We start from the raw sequence: 18,531 nt of genomic DNA, 5'->3' as shown, positions 1-18,531 counted from the left end.
TCATGTTTGGAGTGACAGGTATGATTTAAGAGGGAACTCCTTAAAATTATTCCTACTAAAGAGGGAAAAAAAAGTCTTCACACTCATGCTATAAAAACAGGGAGGGAACCTCCAGAGGATGCAAAGGATGTTTTGTATTATCATAACACTGACTTTAATATTTGTGAAATTATTATTTAAACAAGTTTATTGCGGTATTATTTTGTTGTAGTTGGACAGCTTGGTGTAGAGGTTGTATTCCCTGTACCAGATAATTTTCAATAAATTTCAATAAGAACTGGGAATGGCTGTTTGTGTTAATCTCCTCCAAGGTGAGCTGCAAACATTAGCTTGCCTGGTGCATATGAACAACAAAAATAACTTTAGCACCACTGTCACAGCTAAGGAGCAATTTCATTAGCTAATTATTTGGGGAGTTAGCATTAATAAGCTGGCTCACTACAGCTGATAAATCTATTAGCGACAACAACAGTTGTTATTTAAAGCCAAAAAACTAAACTCAATGTTCGTTGGTTAGGAAGGTGAAATTGAAAACCGATTTTTTACAAATTTTGAGACTCAAATCTTCCACCCTTATCAAACCAGAATGGAAAGTCTGACAAGAGTATAAACAGTAACTGAGGGGGGCGGGGCTTAGCGAAGGATGTTTATAAAAGGGAGAATAACAGCCCCATAAACCAAACATCTCCTATATGCATTTACTTTACAATGCCGCCTTTTCTCCTGACTGCGTGCATTGCTGCAGCTCATTACAGCTCACGGGTGTTTTACAAGTGCCAACAAAACTCCAATGGCTCTCTAATGTTCGGGGAAAATAGATTTATTTTGCAGTGTTTTATGCAGAGAAGGAGACATAGCAGATGGTGAGAAAAGGCAGGGATGGGACTGCGAGAAGGAAAGGCCTCCTCCCTCTGACACTTGGCGCAGGACGTGTGACCCCCAGTTTAGAAGCTGATGGACAGGAAACACGGGCTTAGGATTAGTGTTGCACAGGATCTAATTCTGCTGTGATTATTGTTGTACTGTATGACAGTGTGATAAATGTTCATATGATTTACAGCTCTGTGCTGCACCTACAACCACGCGCACAAAGACATGCACAGAAACTATACTATACCGCTGCAGCTGGGGTGAGGCAGATGGGATCCAGCTGTTTGTATGGAGGCATGTTAGATTGTTGAGGGAGACTAGCTGACAAGAAAAAAAGGCTAAATACCCCAGAATGCTTTGGGAAAGCGTAACGACCGAGGAGAGTGCTCGTCTGGAATGCAGTAATTGTGGGGAAAAAAATAAAAGAGAAAGTGTAATGGTGTTTCATGACAGAGAGATGAAAGAACTGGAGAGATGTTTTCTTTGTTGTTACGGATACAAAGTCTCTAAAATGACCTCTTCGATGTTTTGACACCATTTGCATCTCTGTCTGACTGCTTACATATAATGAGCTGCTGGGCTTCTCTCACCTAACGTCCAGTTGTTGCAGATGGGTTTGTTTTTATTTGTCCATCTGAGATTTCTGCTCTCACACCAATACAGTGGAGATTAATGGAATTTAGTTTGTAGTTTTCCCCCTATAAAAAGAAAATCGTTCAACTGCAACATCCAGCAAGAATCATTGGATATTTCACAGAGCAAATACTCAGGAATTCTCCAAAGGCCTATGTCTTTGGTATAATGTATGAAAACTGTTCACACCGAGGTCTGGGGATTTATTCAGAGATGAATGTCTTAAATCCTGATCAGATGAAACCCAAACTACCTCAATGGGTAGATACTGCTAAGGCTAGTATTCATTACACTGCTTTGCTTATTAATGTTTTGGTTAGCCCTTTGAATTGATAATTTGCAACATATTCTTTTTTGGAATAGCAGGATGATTCTAATCTTATCTGGGTAATTAAACTAATTTTGATTGGTATCTACAGTTTTATTCCTGAAATTGAAATAACATTTTTTTTTCAATACCCCCCTCAGAATGCCAAGTGAGCGGATGACAGTAAGAGGCACGTCGGAGATTGGGCGTTTCCCCGGAGCAGCCCCGCCCACCAGGGTAGAGCTGACCATTCACAAAGAGGGGGAGAAAAAGCATGAAGAGGGAGGCTGTCGCCGATGGCTCAGGAGGATGTGCCCGTGCTGCTGTAAGCGCCAGAACGGCTCCTCCTATGATGTTACAGACAAGGTCGAGATGGTCAAACCCCCCACCCCTAACCCGACCCCGGAGCCTGCCAAGCCAAAGCCCGAGAATGGAGAAGCAAAGGAAATGGAAGGTAAACTGTCCTATGAAGGTTTAATTCAACTCTCAGGACACATCGTGATAATCCTCACAGACAGATGCTTACATTTGTTTGTGAAACTTCCTCTCTCAGAAATGAAGCTGTCTGTGCGTTCGGTCGACCTGCTGAGCTCCAAGACGAGTCAGAACAGACGGGAGCATCACACCGACCTGTACCATGGCGACGAGCTGATCATCCGCAGAGGACAGACCTTCCAGATGGAGCTGGAGCTCAACAGGCCCTTCAGTGCTGAAACCGACAAGCTGCATCTGGACCTGAAAACAGGTACGAGAGAAACAGATTGATGGTGTGAGTCATCACCTTTTCCTGCTCGTACTAAGGGTTTAGTGCACTATTTAGGAGAGTAGCTGTTGAGGTAGAGGGCAAAGGATTAATAAAACATACCATAGAATATCATAGTGAATTACATCTAACTGCCTTATGCACAAAAATGCACTTGGGTTGCCCATAAATTCAGAGACAAAGCCAGCATGAAGTGATAAACCGGTGGAGTGTTAGAGTGTAAGAGAAGCACAACAATAAGGCAAAAGTAATATCAAAAAGAAAATATATTGATAAAGTTCAAGTGGGCAAACATCACACTTTCATAAATATGGAGGATTCATAACAGAATAAAGAGACAGAATAAAATAGAATAAATAAAACTGAAGCAGCAGAAGCCAAGATATTCCAACTCTTAGTTCCTAGTATGGGTAAAGCTTTATAAACACTGGATCCAGCATCCCTCATGCAACTCTAGACATCCCTTCTTAGAGAAACTAATTTCAGCTACCATTGCAAACAGTGCAGCAAGTGAAAATGTCATTATCGTTACTGCATTAGGCAGGGCTTGACTTTGCTGTGCTCCGGTGTGACTCTGCCACAAGAAAGTGATGGTCCACTTAGCACAAGGAGAGTGTAATCATGATGCTGTCTCCCTCTCTCTCTCTCTTCAAAAAGAGATATTGAGATATTGTATATCCTTTTTTGGGGCGACAGGGAACTACTATCAATATGACTCATAGAAATTCTGGGGGAGGTGGGATATCTGTAACTTATTAGTGTTTAGCCAGAACCACCCTGACCTGGAACTGCCCATTTCTTATCTAACTTAATCCCCATGTTTGCAACACAAATCTTCTGTCAGAAATTTAAAGGCCCAATTTAAGATATTATCATTACTCAGACTTGAGAAATCTCCTCTGGACCAGTGGTTCCTAACCAGGAGTACTTGTACACCACTGAAGGTTTTTCAGCAGTTAACAGGGAGTATGTGGAAAGATTGTAACTCAACTAATCTCTAAAACTAGAAATTAGGTTTAAACAGTTACCATAAAGAAGTAAATAGATTGTAGGAAGAAATAAAATGAATGGACAAATTATCAATATAGATAGATAAAAGTATTACATAGTTAATGGATAAACAGTTGAAAAACTAAGTAACACAAATAATAGAAACAGCTAAATGTATTTTACAATAAATGAAAAAGTAAAGTAATGAAACAGTTAACCGGATAGAAAGATTGTTAAGTCAACATAGGATTGTTTTCAGAAAGATTGTTATATGGTTGAAATCAAAAATTCAACTTTTAAATCAACATTATTTTGTCATAGTCACAGTTTACAACACTAAAATAACATCTAGTCAATATTGTTTAAATAACAATCTATTCAAATGGACACATTGGGAACATGGTGGGTGGTGTCACTGAAGTTCATCTGACAGTGTTTTTTTTTTTTACTGATTAAATAGTCCATGATGCATAAACAGATCTCAATGCGTAAAATTAATGGAGGTGCCCTTTAAACACCAGAGGGGTAAACCACTGACTCAAAACAGAGCCTGGGAAATGTGGTCAGAATACTATGCGTAGCTCGCACATTGAAATCTCCCAGCAGTACAGTCATAGCTACACCACAAGTTTCGGATTCCACCTACCAGCCCAGTGTTAACGGTTTCCAGACCTACGGACACCAGACACCTCCCCTTTGGTATTTACAGGCCTCACACTGCAACGATCCACTGCACACTCGGGAATAAATGGCTATTACATCACCACAGAGAAGTGATTTTCTGTCACCTGCTGCTTAGATAGTGACATGCTAAGGGGGGGGGGGGGGCGCGAATCAACACACACAGAGCTACCCGCGGTCGACATGCTCTCATTACCGTTGCTTTCACTGTCGCATTTGCAGTGAAAAGGGTTTTTTAAAAGGGTTGCACTAAAAGCAGGGCTTTGCATCGTTTTCTAAGCGTCTCTTTTGTTCCGCTAAAGGCCAAACAAAGATTCCAGGTCTATTTTCAATAAAGGTGACGCCGGTCAGGCAGAAAAGAGGCAGCGTTTTCCATTGATTTCCGTTGGAACAGGCACCCAGAGGTGAGAGAGGAAGGATGGGGAGCCCAGGCTGCGGTCAGATGGAGAACAATGATTTCTTGGTGAACTTCGTACTCGCTTCAGCAAATGGCAACTAAAGACCAGCAGGGTATCACAAAGCAAATAGCTCATAGGAAAGCATCAAATAAGTCTTAATCCAGTTAGTGGAAAAGAAAGAATGAACTTCAACACAACCCTTTTTTCTTGAGGAGAAAGTTTATACAAAGTTGTTTTTGCTTCTTTGGAAGTTTGTGGGCCCTTAGTAAACAAAAGGAACATCTAAGCTAAGATAAATCAGTCACAAATGTGCTCGACTCTCTGCAGGGACGTGTGTATTGTGGAGGTTTTGCACGTCCGGAATTTTGTTTACTCAGAGAAACCATGCACAGCAGGGTGAGAGACTGCAGTGCCCATTTTGGTTTGCACATTGAGAGGATTGTGTCTTCCACTGTGAGAACAGACAAACAAATACTGTGACGTGAATAACAAAGTATACAGTTTGCTCTGTGCCCAAATACGTGTTGATCCCTCTTCTTCCATTGCTGCTGTCTAACTTTATTTAATCCATATTTTCAACATCAGCAGGGAATAAGAAATAAGAGAGGACTGAATTTTCACTCACACATGTAAAGTGTAATTCAAAGCTTTATTTATGAATGAATCATTTTTCATATAAAATGTTTTAATTGCTATTTTGTTAACTTTACTAGTCCATAGCACATCAGTTGCATGTGAGCTTTAATCTCTTGGGAAATTAGCTTAGTTTAGCATAAAGACTGGAAGCTGGGGCGGCGAAACAGCTAGCCTTACTGTGTCCTTGGATTAAGTGAGCGTTGACGTTTTAGACACAGATCAGGCTGTTTCCCCCTGTTTATAGTCATAATGCGAAGCTAACCAAGAGTCTCCTGGCTGTTATTTCATATTCAACTCACAGATATGAGAGTGGTATCAACCTTCCCATCTAACTCTCTGTATGAAACTGAATAAGTGCATTTCCCAAAATGTTGAAATTTATTTAATTAGATAGAAATCTGAATCTGAGACAACATTACCACCTACAACACACACACACACACACACACACACACACACACACACACAATGCCGTGCAATACATAAGGCTTTCGTTCATGAAAAACATTGCTATAGTGATATCTTTTAATTTCTTCTATATCAATGCACGCTGGTAAAACATGACTCATATGTAACCTGTCTGCTGCAGGTCCCCTGCCCATGGTGTCCAAAGGAACGCACGTCATCATTCCCCTGGTGAAACACCTGGAGGACGAACGCTGGGAGGCAAAGATCGTAGAGCAGAGCGCCAACAAGATCAAGCTGTCTGTCAACTCGCCAGCCACCGCTGTGATCGGCCTGTACGGGCTCAGCGTGACAACGAACTCTCTAAAGGGCGAGGCCGCAACCACTCATGACTCCAGCAAGAACATCGTCATGCTTTTCAACCCCTGGTGTGAAGGTAAGAGGGTTCACATGAACTGAGGGCAGGAATGTGGAAAGGAGGAAGAAAAAAAATAGTACGCAATACTATGAGTAATAGGTGATAAGAGGAGAAAAATTAAGGAAGAAAAGACAACATCACATAACATATCTGGGATGAATTACATGCTACCTGGGTTAATATTCGGTTTGAAGCAAAATATCTTCAAGTCAATATTTCTCTAGCAGAAAAGCTGCCTGGTACAGCCCGACTGCCGGGAAAACTGCTGGTGCTTTATAACAGCAGCATCATTCTGATAACAAATACTGGCACAAAATACTTCTGTCTGTTCAGCCTCCTAATCTAGGAGAGGAGCCCTGATATAATGTTACACATGGGTGAGAAAACCAGCTCAATCCGTGTTGCTGTCCATCAAACAGCTACAGCGCGTCTATGGGAGTTGTGTAAGTCCACTGGCTATGATTTACGAGCAGCTGGCACACTTGGTTATGCTACTTAGGCACGTTGTTGAACTGTGTTTGAGACCGAAAAACACTTTGTGTGGAAGATGAAACAGATCTCCAGTGGCCTCATTTAGAAAATATTTGTATATACAGATATGATTTTTTAACCTTTACTTATGTGTAAATAAAACACTTTTTGGGGTTTATTAATATTTTATTATTTTCAAAAGGTTCATAGATAAAAGAGCATACTTAGATTGCTCTAGTTAAAACTGCATTGTCTGATTTTTTGGCCCCTCTAGGGCAGCAAAAACAAGCTGTAAACACAACACTGACATATTATCACCCTTTAAGTTGTTATGGGTAATGAATGCGAGTCCAATATTCACTCTCCTTTTAGCTCCTGGACTTCACAAAGATGGACTTACTATGGCTTAGGTCTGATTAATAACAATAGAACAAACTTCCAGTAGCATAAAATCTCAATGTAATACAGACCTTCAGAGCCGAAGAGGTGTGGCCTCTTACCGTGGCTCAGGACGTACCTGAACTCAGAAGTCAGACTGAGGCTAATTTCCTTGGGCCAACAAAAACAATTGACAATGCCCTCTCTGCTGCGCTGCCTACAAACTCATACCCTCCTCTCTGTTTGTTCTAAAACATTGTGAGCAAACCGCACAAATTATGAGTCATGTTTTTCTCTTTTTTGTCATTTGGTGGCACTAGTCAGTCTGTTACTATGGAAAACGTGGCTTTTATGCAGCATTCACATCACATCGGCATTACCTTAATTACCTGTTTCCCTCTTGTAAATACTGTTCACCTCAACATCATAATTATCTGGGAAAGTCTGGGAGCTGAGACCTGAATTTTTGGCACTAAAAACTACACGTTGAAATTTAATATAGTGTTAGATTGAACAAGCATGGTATTTTCTAAGAGTCGCGTGTCAAACTCTGCAGTTCATAATGCACAGTGGGTTTTTCGAGCTTTTTCAAAGAAAAATAGCTACTTACTAAGTCTAAAAATAATGCTAATAACAGTTGGAAGACCAAAAACACTAAAGTTGTGGGTCATAAAGCCAAAACAATGAGCTGAAAGACATTAAAATGCTCTGTAGAGCTGAGTGGAACTGCAGAGACGGGTGATAATTATCTGTGGGCAAAACAAACCTTTCATATATATATATATATAGTAATTTGATCCTATTGTTAATAGAAAAATATGGACTAAAACTAAACAGACTCTCATTGGGCCTCATTCACAAAGTGTTTTTACACATGGATATAATTTCTTAACTTATGTTAACTTAAAAACTTTGGAGAAATGTACTATTTTCTTATTTCCAAAATTATTAGTTTGCATGTAAGAAGTAAATGGAGGCCAGACATTGTTTTTTTTTTTTTGTTTAAATATGTGTAGTTATTATTCTACTATTTACTTAGAAAAGCATTAGGAAATGAGACCCATTGTGTATTCTCCTGAGTTTCTTTAAGTTTGCTGAGCACTGCAAACTATCCACACAGGATATTTGACAAAAGAAGTGTTTTTGCAACGCAGCAAAATAATAATAAAAAAAAAATCTGGACCTGGATTTGATTAAAAGACGGTCTTTCATTATGGGGTTGCTGCTTTTGGCAGCACGCCCAATCTCCTTTTCCCTCGTTCAATCTCTTATTCCCGAGACCAATCTTTCCCTCACGCTCATAAAAGTCAAAATCCTACAATTACTGTATAAAACGCCACGGGGCGAGCTCACAGTAATCCTGCAGCTGGTGACAACCTGTCCTCTCCCTTGCGTTTACTGCTTCCATGTGTATTTCCTGCCTTTATATGCCTCTCCCACCCAGTCTTGCTCCCTCCTTGCTATCTGCTGACCCGACACTCCCTCCATCGCTCCACTGCTCTGTTCCCTTGCCTCCTCCTTCATCCTGTGTTTTGCCATACATTCCAGAAATATTCAGTAAGAAGTGAAAAACACAATTATCACAGCTGCCAGACACTGTTAGCCTCACCTCTTTCTACTTTCTCCTGTAATATCTGATGGCACTCCTGTTACACTCCACATTCTCCCACCCACCTCCTTTCCCTCCCAAGCATAACTTCCCCTCTTTCTCTCAATCATCCCTCAGGACTAAACCGACCGTCTTCCTGTAACTTGCTTTTTCTCATGTCCATCATGAGTTCTCAGCTACTTTCACTGCTCTCCCTTTCTTATTCTTGGTCACGTTCCTTTTCCACACCTACCGGTAACCACAGAGGAAACAGCAAGAGATAAAGAGTTGAAGAAAGAAAGTCTCATATTTATGAAGCTCATGTCAGAGGTGAACGCCCAAATCTGTGGCTCTGATGTCACTCAAAACAGACTATTTCCTATAAATGAGTGTGGGCCCCACTGCAAGGTCCATGGAGTCATTGTGTTTCTTAACCATTTCCTGGCCTTGGGACTCTTTTACACCATTTGTGAAAAGAAATCACATTCCTTTAGGGTTCAGTCATTTAAGAGGCAAACAAAGCATGGAATTTGGGGTCACTTTCACAGACAGGAAGTAAGCTAAAAGTGTGAGTTGATTCCTACAGTTCCAGAGAAAACATGTGCCCATGTATTTATTTCTTGTGGTTGGTTTAATAGGATCTTATGGATATCTGTATCCGTATCTAAAAGTAAAGAAAACGTCAGTGCATGTATGACGCAGCATGAAAAACTTAGATGTAATTGTGTCACGTCTTTGCAGAGGACACAGTGTTCCTGGATGACGACGAGGAGAGGAACGAGTACGTGCTGAATGACATCGGGAGGATTTACTACGGCACAGAGAAACAAATCGGTGCACGCACATGGAACTTCGGGCAGGTACGGACAATCAAGACACTGCACACCCATTTGTTCCTGCTGAGGATGTAAAAGGTTCCCAAATATATATAGTGTTTTAAATGCTTGGTAGTTTTCTAAAACAGCTGGGCAGAATTGAGCTCTACTGTATGGCTCACAGGATAAAATATATTTAGCAACACAGGGAATGTTTGTTGGTAGGAACGAGTCATTGCTGGTTTTGGCCGATCACAGCGGACAATAAACCTCTATTTCACTTCAGTGGTACTGTACGGCCTAGCTGTTTTCACAATGAAGATCTTTGCAAACATAATGCTACGGCTGTAAACAAGATTTTGTTCCAGAAAAAGCTTCTTGAATTAATCATCAGTGGCACATGCTCTAAGTTATGTTTCAGCAGCCTTGTCATTCTTCCAACATCTACCAATGTCAACTTTACCTCCAGAAGAACAGCACCACCTTCCTGTTTTGTGCCGTAAAGCAATCCACAAATACTACTACTACTACTACTACGACTACTGTAAAGCAAGAAGGCTGGTTCAAGCTGCAGATCTTATTAGTGATACTTTTGTTTGAGAAATATATAGTTTCCCAAGTGATGTAGTTATTGCCTTTAAATGTTTAATTGTATGTAATGTATTCAATTTCCCCAAAATATGACCAATCCCCATTTTAAATGAATTATTTTCTTTATTAATATTTTGTGTTTTTTTTTTTCACTATAGTTTCATGAAGGAATCCTGGATGCATGTCTGTTCGTCCTGGAGAAGAGTGACATGCCTCCATCTGGTCGAGGGGATGCTGTCAACGTGGTCAGAGTCCTATCTGCCATGGTGAGACAATTATGTGAATATACAAATGTTTTAAGCCAAACTATATAAATTAATAAAATTTTGAAATGCTACTATTATTACCTGGGCTATAGTCAGAATTTTAGAAATACTGAGGTCAATAGTCCCTGTAGCACTCATATTATTTAATATATACAGTATGAAAGTATTGTAAAGCATTGTCAACATTTCACATCAAAGCCTGTTTATAGGTCACAGGAAGTACAAGTGCATGTATGAAAGTCGAACAGGAACGAAAACTGTAAATCTGAAAATAAAGAAAATCTGGGAGTGTGGAGTTAGAAAAACAAGTGAGCTCTCCAGAGCTCTGTAGACTGCTCCTGTTCTCTGCTGGAGGCTAGCGGCCCGAGGCTACATTAGCTGTTTCTAGCATAACACAGCCAAATCTCAGAGCAAATAGTCGGTGACTGTGTTGCATTGTTGGTAACGTGGCTTGTAGTCTTGACAATGAAAAAGAATAAAAAAGACGATATCTCTGGTTCTGCTGCACCGAGTTTGATATATTTTTTTTATTGTTCGTTGTGAGTCCCACGATGAATTAATTTGGAACATATTAAATCTAGAAATACTGGAAACAGCCTTAAAAATATCTATCATGTGTTAGTCTTATGAATTGCAGAATGTACCGTACCTCCAGCCAGGTTACTAAGACCTCCACATTTCCATCAAAAATACCAAGAATATCTCCTCACGTCTTTAAAAGTAGCTAAGGCCCTGATCATATGTCAGCTGTGATTGACTGTATCCCATCCTCTTTTCAGATAAACGCTCAGGATGACTTTGGGGTTCTGGTTGGGAACTGGACTGGAGTTTACGCCGATGGAGTCTCTCCTTCTGCGTGGAGCAGCAGTGTGGAGATCCTGAGGAAATACCACTCCTCCGATGGCACACCCGTGTCATACGGACAGTGCTGGGTCTTTTCTGGGGTCACTACAACAGGTGAGAGAGCATGTGATGGTGTGTTTATGGAGCTTAGTGGACGGTGGAAAGCTATAAGCATGTGAAGAGACTCTGTGTGTGTGTGTGTGTGTGTGTGTGTGTGTGTGTGTGTGTGTGTGTGTGTGTGTGTGTGTGTCTAGCGCCACAAAAGAGTTTCCCAGTGTTCACATGAATTTGATTAACAGTCTGCTAGTGATCATGATCCAGACTTCCCGTCTATCAGGCCCTTTGCATTAGCTCTCACTGCTCTGAGACAGAACATTTCATTCATTATGTGCATGTAGGGTCCCTCACATGTTAGCTAACTAACCTTAGCACATAGCTTTGCTCCTGATAGCAAGACATAGCTCACTCTCACCCTAAATACCTTACACTGACATTCCTGCCATACCTCCTACTTTTGCCACAGATAGAGCCACATGTGTTGCTTTCATTCATCCAGGTTAATGAAGTTCCACATATAGCAATGAAATCTGCGTGCTCATGTCTTAGCATCTAGCAACATCTATTAAATGACCTTGTAAATTCAGTTTTAATTAATCTATCTGTCTCTCTTTGTTTCCAGTGCTGCGGTGTCTTGGGATACCCGCCCGCAGTGTCACCAACTTCCAGTCTGCTCATGATACTGATGTGTCCCTCACCACAGACGTGTATTTTGATGCCAACATGGAGCCGATTGACTACCTCAATAGTGACTCTGTCTGGTAAGATGCGACAGGACACCCTGCTAGGAAAATTGCTCGGTGCTAAATCTATACCATAGGAATGCACCATATATTTAGATCTGCTCCGAAAGCAGTCCCCTCCGACTTGAAACCCTGCAGACATCACGCTCTTTCAATTATCTGCAACTCCTCTCAGACTGCAGAGGCTAATTTGGTATCTCTCTGCTCACTGGTATGTCCTTAGAATGTCCTTGGAATGATGGGTGCCATTTCTTGTTCCTTCTTGCTGGGTCTTACGCCTCTCTTCGATAACTACGTAGCAAAAGTATACGGCACACTTGTTGCTATGTAGCTAAATAAAGCTGATTTAATCTAATCGTCATATGATATAATTGAAGATTATGTCATCTTTAGGGAACAGTTCTAAATTTTGGGAAATATTCTACTTTAATAGACATTTCTTGCCGAGAGTTAAATGAGAAAATTACAACCACTCTTATATTTGTTTGTTAAATATGAAACTAATTAGTAGACTGTTAGTTTAGGAAACAGTCTCTTACACTAAGCTAATGTCAAAAAAATGTCAAGCTGTTCCTCTGTAGGTAAACTCAAATTAAAACGTCTCAATTCCATTTGCCTCAAGGAATTTCCATGTATGGAACGACTGCTGGATGGCCAGACCAGACTTGCCTCCTGGTCATGGAGGCTGGCAGGCTGTTGACTCCACTCCCCAGGAAACAAGCCAGGGCACCTTCCGCTGCGGCCCTGCGTCTGTCAACGCCATCCGCTCCGGCCAAGTCTACCTCAAACATGACACGCCTTTTGTCTTCGCAGAGGTGAGTGCTGAAATTGGTAAAGTGAACGGGGGTCTTTGTTATTTAGTTCCCCTCTAGGTTCATTTTGAAGCATTACCAAAATGAGAGGAAGATGGTCAAACTAAATTGATGGAATTAAGGAACTGAAAATGTCTTTGGAGCTGGAATAACTATAACAGGAGTAAATTGTGAATCTTTTAGATTTAATAGATAGGATTTATTGCTTCTCAGCAGACACCTTCACTGTTTTCAAATAGGGACTTCTCTCTCAGGTCCCCGATTCTTACCAGACCAAAAAAAAGAATTTCATACCTTTCCAACTATATGAAGAAAAGACAAATAATAAATGACAGTGAGGGATACTTTGGTTCAACTTCATCACTATGACTATGAGTTTATAATGTTTGTTTTTCCTGTCAGGTCAACAGTGATAAGATCTACTGGCAGAGGAACCTGGATGGTACTTTCAGCCAGATCTACAGTGAGAAAAAAGCTGTCGGCCACAACATTAGCACCAAAGCAGTGGGCTCTGACGAGCGGGCAGACATCACAAACCTGTACAAACACCAGGAAGGTACCAGCAGCCATATTTTACTTTTCTAACTGCAGCTCTACCTTAGATATATTTTTCAGAACCAGACAGAATTATTTCAACACTTCTTGGAACTGTTACAATATAAGGATTAACCTGCTATTCACAATATCAAAATAAATGTTTCTGTTTGTTTAGTTTGGAAGAACCGCGTGCCATATCTCTCATATCTGTCAATAAATCCTGAAACCTCAGACAGAATGAGGTGCACTCACTTTCTCCTCCCACCTCTCTACCAGGTTCAGAAGAGGAACGCATCGCTGTGGAGACTGCTAGTCGCTATGGCAGCAAGCCAGACGTCTACTCCGAACCCATGGCAGAGGACGTTAGCGTGGAGGTGAAGATGGATGGCGAGGGGCCCAGGATGGGTGCCGACGCCAAGCTGAGCATCTTGGTGAAGAACCTGAGTTCACAGCCTCGTCGGACAACGCTGCACAGCCAGGTGGCCGTCATGTACTACACCGGTGTGCTGAAGGGAACCATCAAGAAGGAGGAGATGCCTGTGGAGCTTTTGCCCAATGAAGGTTGGCTTCCCACTAAGTTTTAATGCTGCTATAGTCAATATTTTTATGATAACAATGGATGAAGTGATTAGTTGCTTAATGCTAATATTGCTTGGCATATGTTTGATGTGTTACTATAGCAACTGTACGAACAATGTGCCCACAAGTGACAATAATGACCTGATGGTAAATGCTAAAGCTTAGCGTAACAGTAGCGTCATGAGTGTTGAAGAGTCTGAGAGTCAGTGAACTGAGTTTGTCACACAGCAATATCTAGATATAGTCAGCTTACACTAGACACCATAAGCTACTGGTCATACCAGACCAAGTAAGGCTGCAGCAGCAAACCCTGAATTTACTGAATTGAGCAAGGGTGTAAGTGTTTTCATGGACCTAACTGTTTATTTGTAAGAGGAAGATTACGTTATCTTTTCTGGCATACAGTAATCTGGCTTTAATGCAATTTATTGCACTGGAACAGCTGGGGAAACTTTGCTAAGCCAATGAAGGCTAAGCTATAATTTTAGTGTTATGTTCAAATTAAAATTTTCTGTCATGGTCGCATTACTAAGAGTCCAGGATTTGAAGATTGATACCACTCTTTTTCCAGTAAGGTTAAATATGAAATTACACCCAGCAGCGGGTTAGCATAGCCAGGCTAGCTAACAAAAACTGAAACAAGTCCAAGTTTCTGCTCAGATTTAACAAACAAGATGTAACATGTTAGTTACTGAACTGTGGAGGTGCTGAAAGGTGCATTTTGTTAACTTTGGACTGATAGAGGCAGGGGCACGGGAAGATGTTGTAAGCTGGAGGTGCTGTAGTGGGAGGAGCATTTTGCCCCAACAGCATACAATACAACCCATACAAATCCAACATAGGCCTACAACAACACTACTACAACACAGGCCAAAAAAGCAGCAACAGCACCAACAACAGCAGCCAGGTCTATAAAAAAAAGGCTCAGTGAAATGCTATTGCACAATATAATGCCATAACGTTGCATTACACATGTCCAAAAGCCCATTGCAAACAAGAACATTTCCAAATATGCAGATTTTTTCTAAAGGTAAATCAGAGTGATGTTAAAAGTAATTGACAACTGAATATTAAACTGCTCGGAGGCAGCTTAAACCAAATAACTTACCTTGAGCTGCAGGCCAGGTGCTCCAGTAGTCATAATAATCCAAATGTGGCCTTGCGCTCAGGTGTTGTGGAAATGAAGTCTTTCATAAGGGCACAAATGTCCATTGAGTTCAAAATGTCAGTGTGGACATGCACCAGGGAGAGGGGAGTCAGTCTCTTCTGGGTCATGGTGTTGTGTAGCCATGTTTTCACGTGATACAAGGTGGAGACCGTCCGCTCGGATGAGGCCACAGAGATGAGCAGGCACAGACTATGAGTTTTACAGCTTCTGCACCAAATCAACCGGTTTCTCTCTGCTGCCTCTTCACACAAGCAAAACACACAAGCTGACCACACTCCGCCACATAATGGAGCCACTTACATTTAGCAAACCAAGCAGGTGCAGCTAAATACACAGCTGAAAGTTTCTTTACCAAAACGTCTGGTCGGAAAATTTAAGTTGGGTGGCTGGAGAGGCTCGTCAAATGCCGCCAACTCAGTCCTACCCTGACACCTGTTAGCAACAGGCTCCTCTGCGGTAGCGGTGCTGACGCTGATATGGGTGCAGTCGGCGGAAGTCTCAGTCTCCGAGGAAAAATTACAACCAAACGAAAACGATGTAGAGCTGATGGAGCTTCTCTCCTGGGAAAGCTTGACTTCATTAGTGCTCTGTTTGCCATAAAAGAAAACCCGCAATGATTTTATCCTTCGACTAGCTATCAATGCTAAACCAGCCGGATGCAAACTTACGAACCCTACCTTAGAGTTGACAGGCCCCGCCCTACACTGCCTCTGATTGGCTAATGGTCGTTGCCTTTGCTGGTTTGATTGGTTAGGTTCAGGCACGAGGGGGTGACAATGGTTAGGGTCAAGGTAAAGATCCTCTACAGTGTAGAAGATCTTTACACAGTATATACTATATTTCTACTGTCTCTGGTCAAGGTTAGAAGTCCGAGGGAGAGTAGAACCGGACATGTCAACATTATAAAAAAAATTATGCTCTCGCCACCACCGCTACTTCCCGAGGCCATGGACGCGGGCGAGCTGTTTCCGTTTTTAATGCTAAGCTAATAAGCTAATGATTTAAAATAAAGTACTTGCATAGTAAAAATGCTAACTATTTCTATATCTGCCCACACAGAAAAGACCATTGAGTGGGTGCTGCCCTACCAGCAGTACCAAAACCAGCTGGTGGACCAGGCGGCCCTGATGCTGACCCTGTCTGGAAGAGTCAGTGAGACCCAGCAAGTGTTAGCCAACCAGACCACTTTCAGGCTCCGCACACCTGACCTCAGCATCACGGTAGGTTTTCGATCGGCATTTAATAGGTCATTTTGCACAGTATTTTTATGATAACTTTATTTCTGCTTTTTGGGGGTTAAAATATAAGATTTATATTTTTGTTCAACCCTTGTGACATTTTTCTGGAATCTGTGTTTTGCAGCCTTTGGGAGAAGCTGTGGTCGGTAAGGAGATGGCAGCAAAGATCACCTTCACCAACCCCCTGCCACGTATGCTTAAGAATGTGGTGTTCAGAGTGGAGGGCCTGGGTCTACAAAAGGGCCACGAAGTGGTTGTAGGGTAAGTACTTTAGATGTCACATCACTCTCTCTTTCTGCCTCCTTATCTCTCAGCTCACACACACACATTTCCCACCTACTTTTCCTTCTCCTGGCTAACATTTCTCTCCTCCTTGTTCCTCTCAGTGACGTCGGTGGTCACTCCACAGTGACGTTGACGGAGCACTTCATCCCCACCCAGCCTGGACCCCGGAAGCTGGTGGCGTCTCTTGACTGTAAACAGCTCACACAAGTGCACGGAGTGGCGGATATCGTCGTTTTTGAACAGTGAGAGGGTCGCTATGGCAACATTGCTCTTTTCTTATGAAATATAGACTGAAAGCCTCTAATTATATAAAGTCTGCTAAGTTCCTTTATCTTAAACTATCCTGTTTATTTTATAAAGCAAAGTTTGAATTTTGATATAATGAATAAAACTATGAATATACATTTAACAAATGTAGCATTATCAGTATTACTATTTTTTTAACTTGAAATAATATAATTTCACACATCTGCCTGCTCTAAAATTTTAAACCTGTGGTGATGAAGTATGAAGCAGCGTTTAAAAGCATGCAAATGGAGTGCCTTAAATAACAAGCATTCAAATGTTGAAGTAATTAAACTCATATTACAAAGACACTGAACAAATCTTGTGAAGGTGCAGTCAGGTTATCAGTATTTTGTTATAATGATCATACTAATAATGTTCTGTATGTGTGTAATATATATAGCTTGGTGAAAAGAATATATGTTAAAAGTACCTTCAGACAAAATGAACCTCACATGGCTTCAATGATGGAGGGGCAATGTGAAATGTTCTGAAAGGTAATGATGCTGAAATTGGTGTTGACATTGTGCAAAGGGCACATTGGAATTTCCCTTTTTCTTCTGTTACATTTGATGTGAAATTTTGTAATCAAAGTTGAAAGATGAAGCCATTTTCCATAATAATTGACAATGTAAATTTGGATAAAAAAAAATTGAAGTCTGCAAGGACATGGCTACAATGTTATTTCATTCATCAGATGCAAATTCATATTGCCTCCTTTGTTTGAAAAACCCCACAAGTTAGTGCTCATGAACGTCTCCATTTGCAGAACGCAGACACTAAATGTTCTTTGTGGTTGAACTTTGCCAGGTGTTGCTCTGAATGTCCTGTGTGTATTTCCTCCATCCTGTGTGTATAATTACACTGACATGAGTTTTTCAATATTTTGTCATTTACCTTTAAAATTGGACTTGCCTCCGCTGTGAATCGTAGACAACTACATCACAACAGAGGCCAGAGTAGCCTTCATTCACCTAAGTTTTACTAGTTGTAGTCTGTGTAACCTCAGCACTCAAAAGTACAATGTGAAGGAACTATTTTGATAACATTATACTATTTATCTACCGTATCTACCTGGACTGTTTTTTTGTATTGTCTGAGTTGCGTTGGAAATAAAACTGACACTGAAATGACATCTGAAGAGTTATTTTCTACCTCCATACACCTTTAGACAAGCCTGTAATGGTTAGTGGGGAGAGAAGGCAAAACTATGTAAGCGAGAGATCAGAGGGGAGGCAAGTGTCGGCATGTAAGATTCCATTTCTGCATATATAACTCTATTCAATTGAAAAAAAAGAAGAACGTGTTGCACAAGCGATTACTCAACAGTGAATCATGTGGCACACCTTTGCTACAGTTCATCATTTCAGATACTGATGTCAGACGTGTTTATTGGCGCCTCTTGTGCTCAAAACTGTGATTACATTTTATCTTTGACCTACATACTGCATTTTTGCTCTTTTTCTCTGACATGCTTTGGTCAACAAAGCTTGATAGTCAGGACCAAGCTATATAGATTAGCGTAGTTTTGAAGTTGTTGTGCTTGAGCCTTTCCGTTGTATTGTACTTAATACACCACTCCACTAAAAAAATTAATAGGGAAATAATGTACTTGTCACTCCACTGCATTATATAGCACAGCAATACATAGTGGTTGCTTTTCATTTTAAGTTTTTACATATAAAACCTTACATGAGTTCATTTAAAATCATCCAAAATGTCAACTTTTCATGAGCTATGATGAACAGCTCTGCCTCCTACACCGTGTCAGTGC

At 41.0% G+C, this 18,531-nt stretch overlaps 1 protein-coding gene across 1 annotated transcript in view; it reads left to right on the top strand.

The window, feature by feature from the left end:
* Window positions 1–17,887, top strand: part of tgm1l1 (transglutaminase 1 like 1) — a 20,261-nt gene extending 2,374 nt beyond the window's left edge. Inside the window, exons 2-14 of the mRNA XM_023404620.2 lie at window positions 1,972–2,264; window positions 2,364–2,555; window positions 5,868–6,119; window positions 9,280–9,398; window positions 10,103–10,210; window positions 10,990–11,167; window positions 11,733–11,871; window positions 12,476–12,668; window positions 13,068–13,221; window positions 13,479–13,763; window positions 16,009–16,169; window positions 16,312–16,448; window positions 16,574–17,887. Coding sequence (XP_023260388.1) covers window positions 1,973–2,264; window positions 2,364–2,555; window positions 5,868–6,119; window positions 9,280–9,398; window positions 10,103–10,210; window positions 10,990–11,167; window positions 11,733–11,871; window positions 12,476–12,668; window positions 13,068–13,221; window positions 13,479–13,763; window positions 16,009–16,169; window positions 16,312–16,448; window positions 16,574–16,718 — 2,355 coding nt within the window. The 5' untranslated portion in view covers window position 1,972 and the 3' untranslated portion in view covers window positions 16,719–17,887. The remainder of the gene's footprint in view (window positions 1–1,971; window positions 2,265–2,363; window positions 2,556–5,867; window positions 6,120–9,279; window positions 9,399–10,102; window positions 10,211–10,989; window positions 11,168–11,732; window positions 11,872–12,475; window positions 12,669–13,067; window positions 13,222–13,478; window positions 13,764–16,008; window positions 16,170–16,311; window positions 16,449–16,573) is intronic.
* Window positions 17,888–18,531: the final 644 nt, after the last annotated feature.

Source organism: Seriola lalandi, unplaced genomic scaffold, assembly GCF_002814215.2.
Source record: "Seriola lalandi dorsalis isolate HSWRI2012SDOR001 ecotype SW California unplaced genomic scaffold, Sedor1 jcf7180002054253, whole genome shotgun sequence".
NCBI lineage: Eukaryota > Metazoa > Chordata > Actinopteri > Carangiformes > Carangidae > Seriola > Seriola lalandi.
The sequence above is the reverse complement of the archived record's forward strand: the minus strand, read 5'-3'. Positions and strand labels throughout refer to the sequence as shown.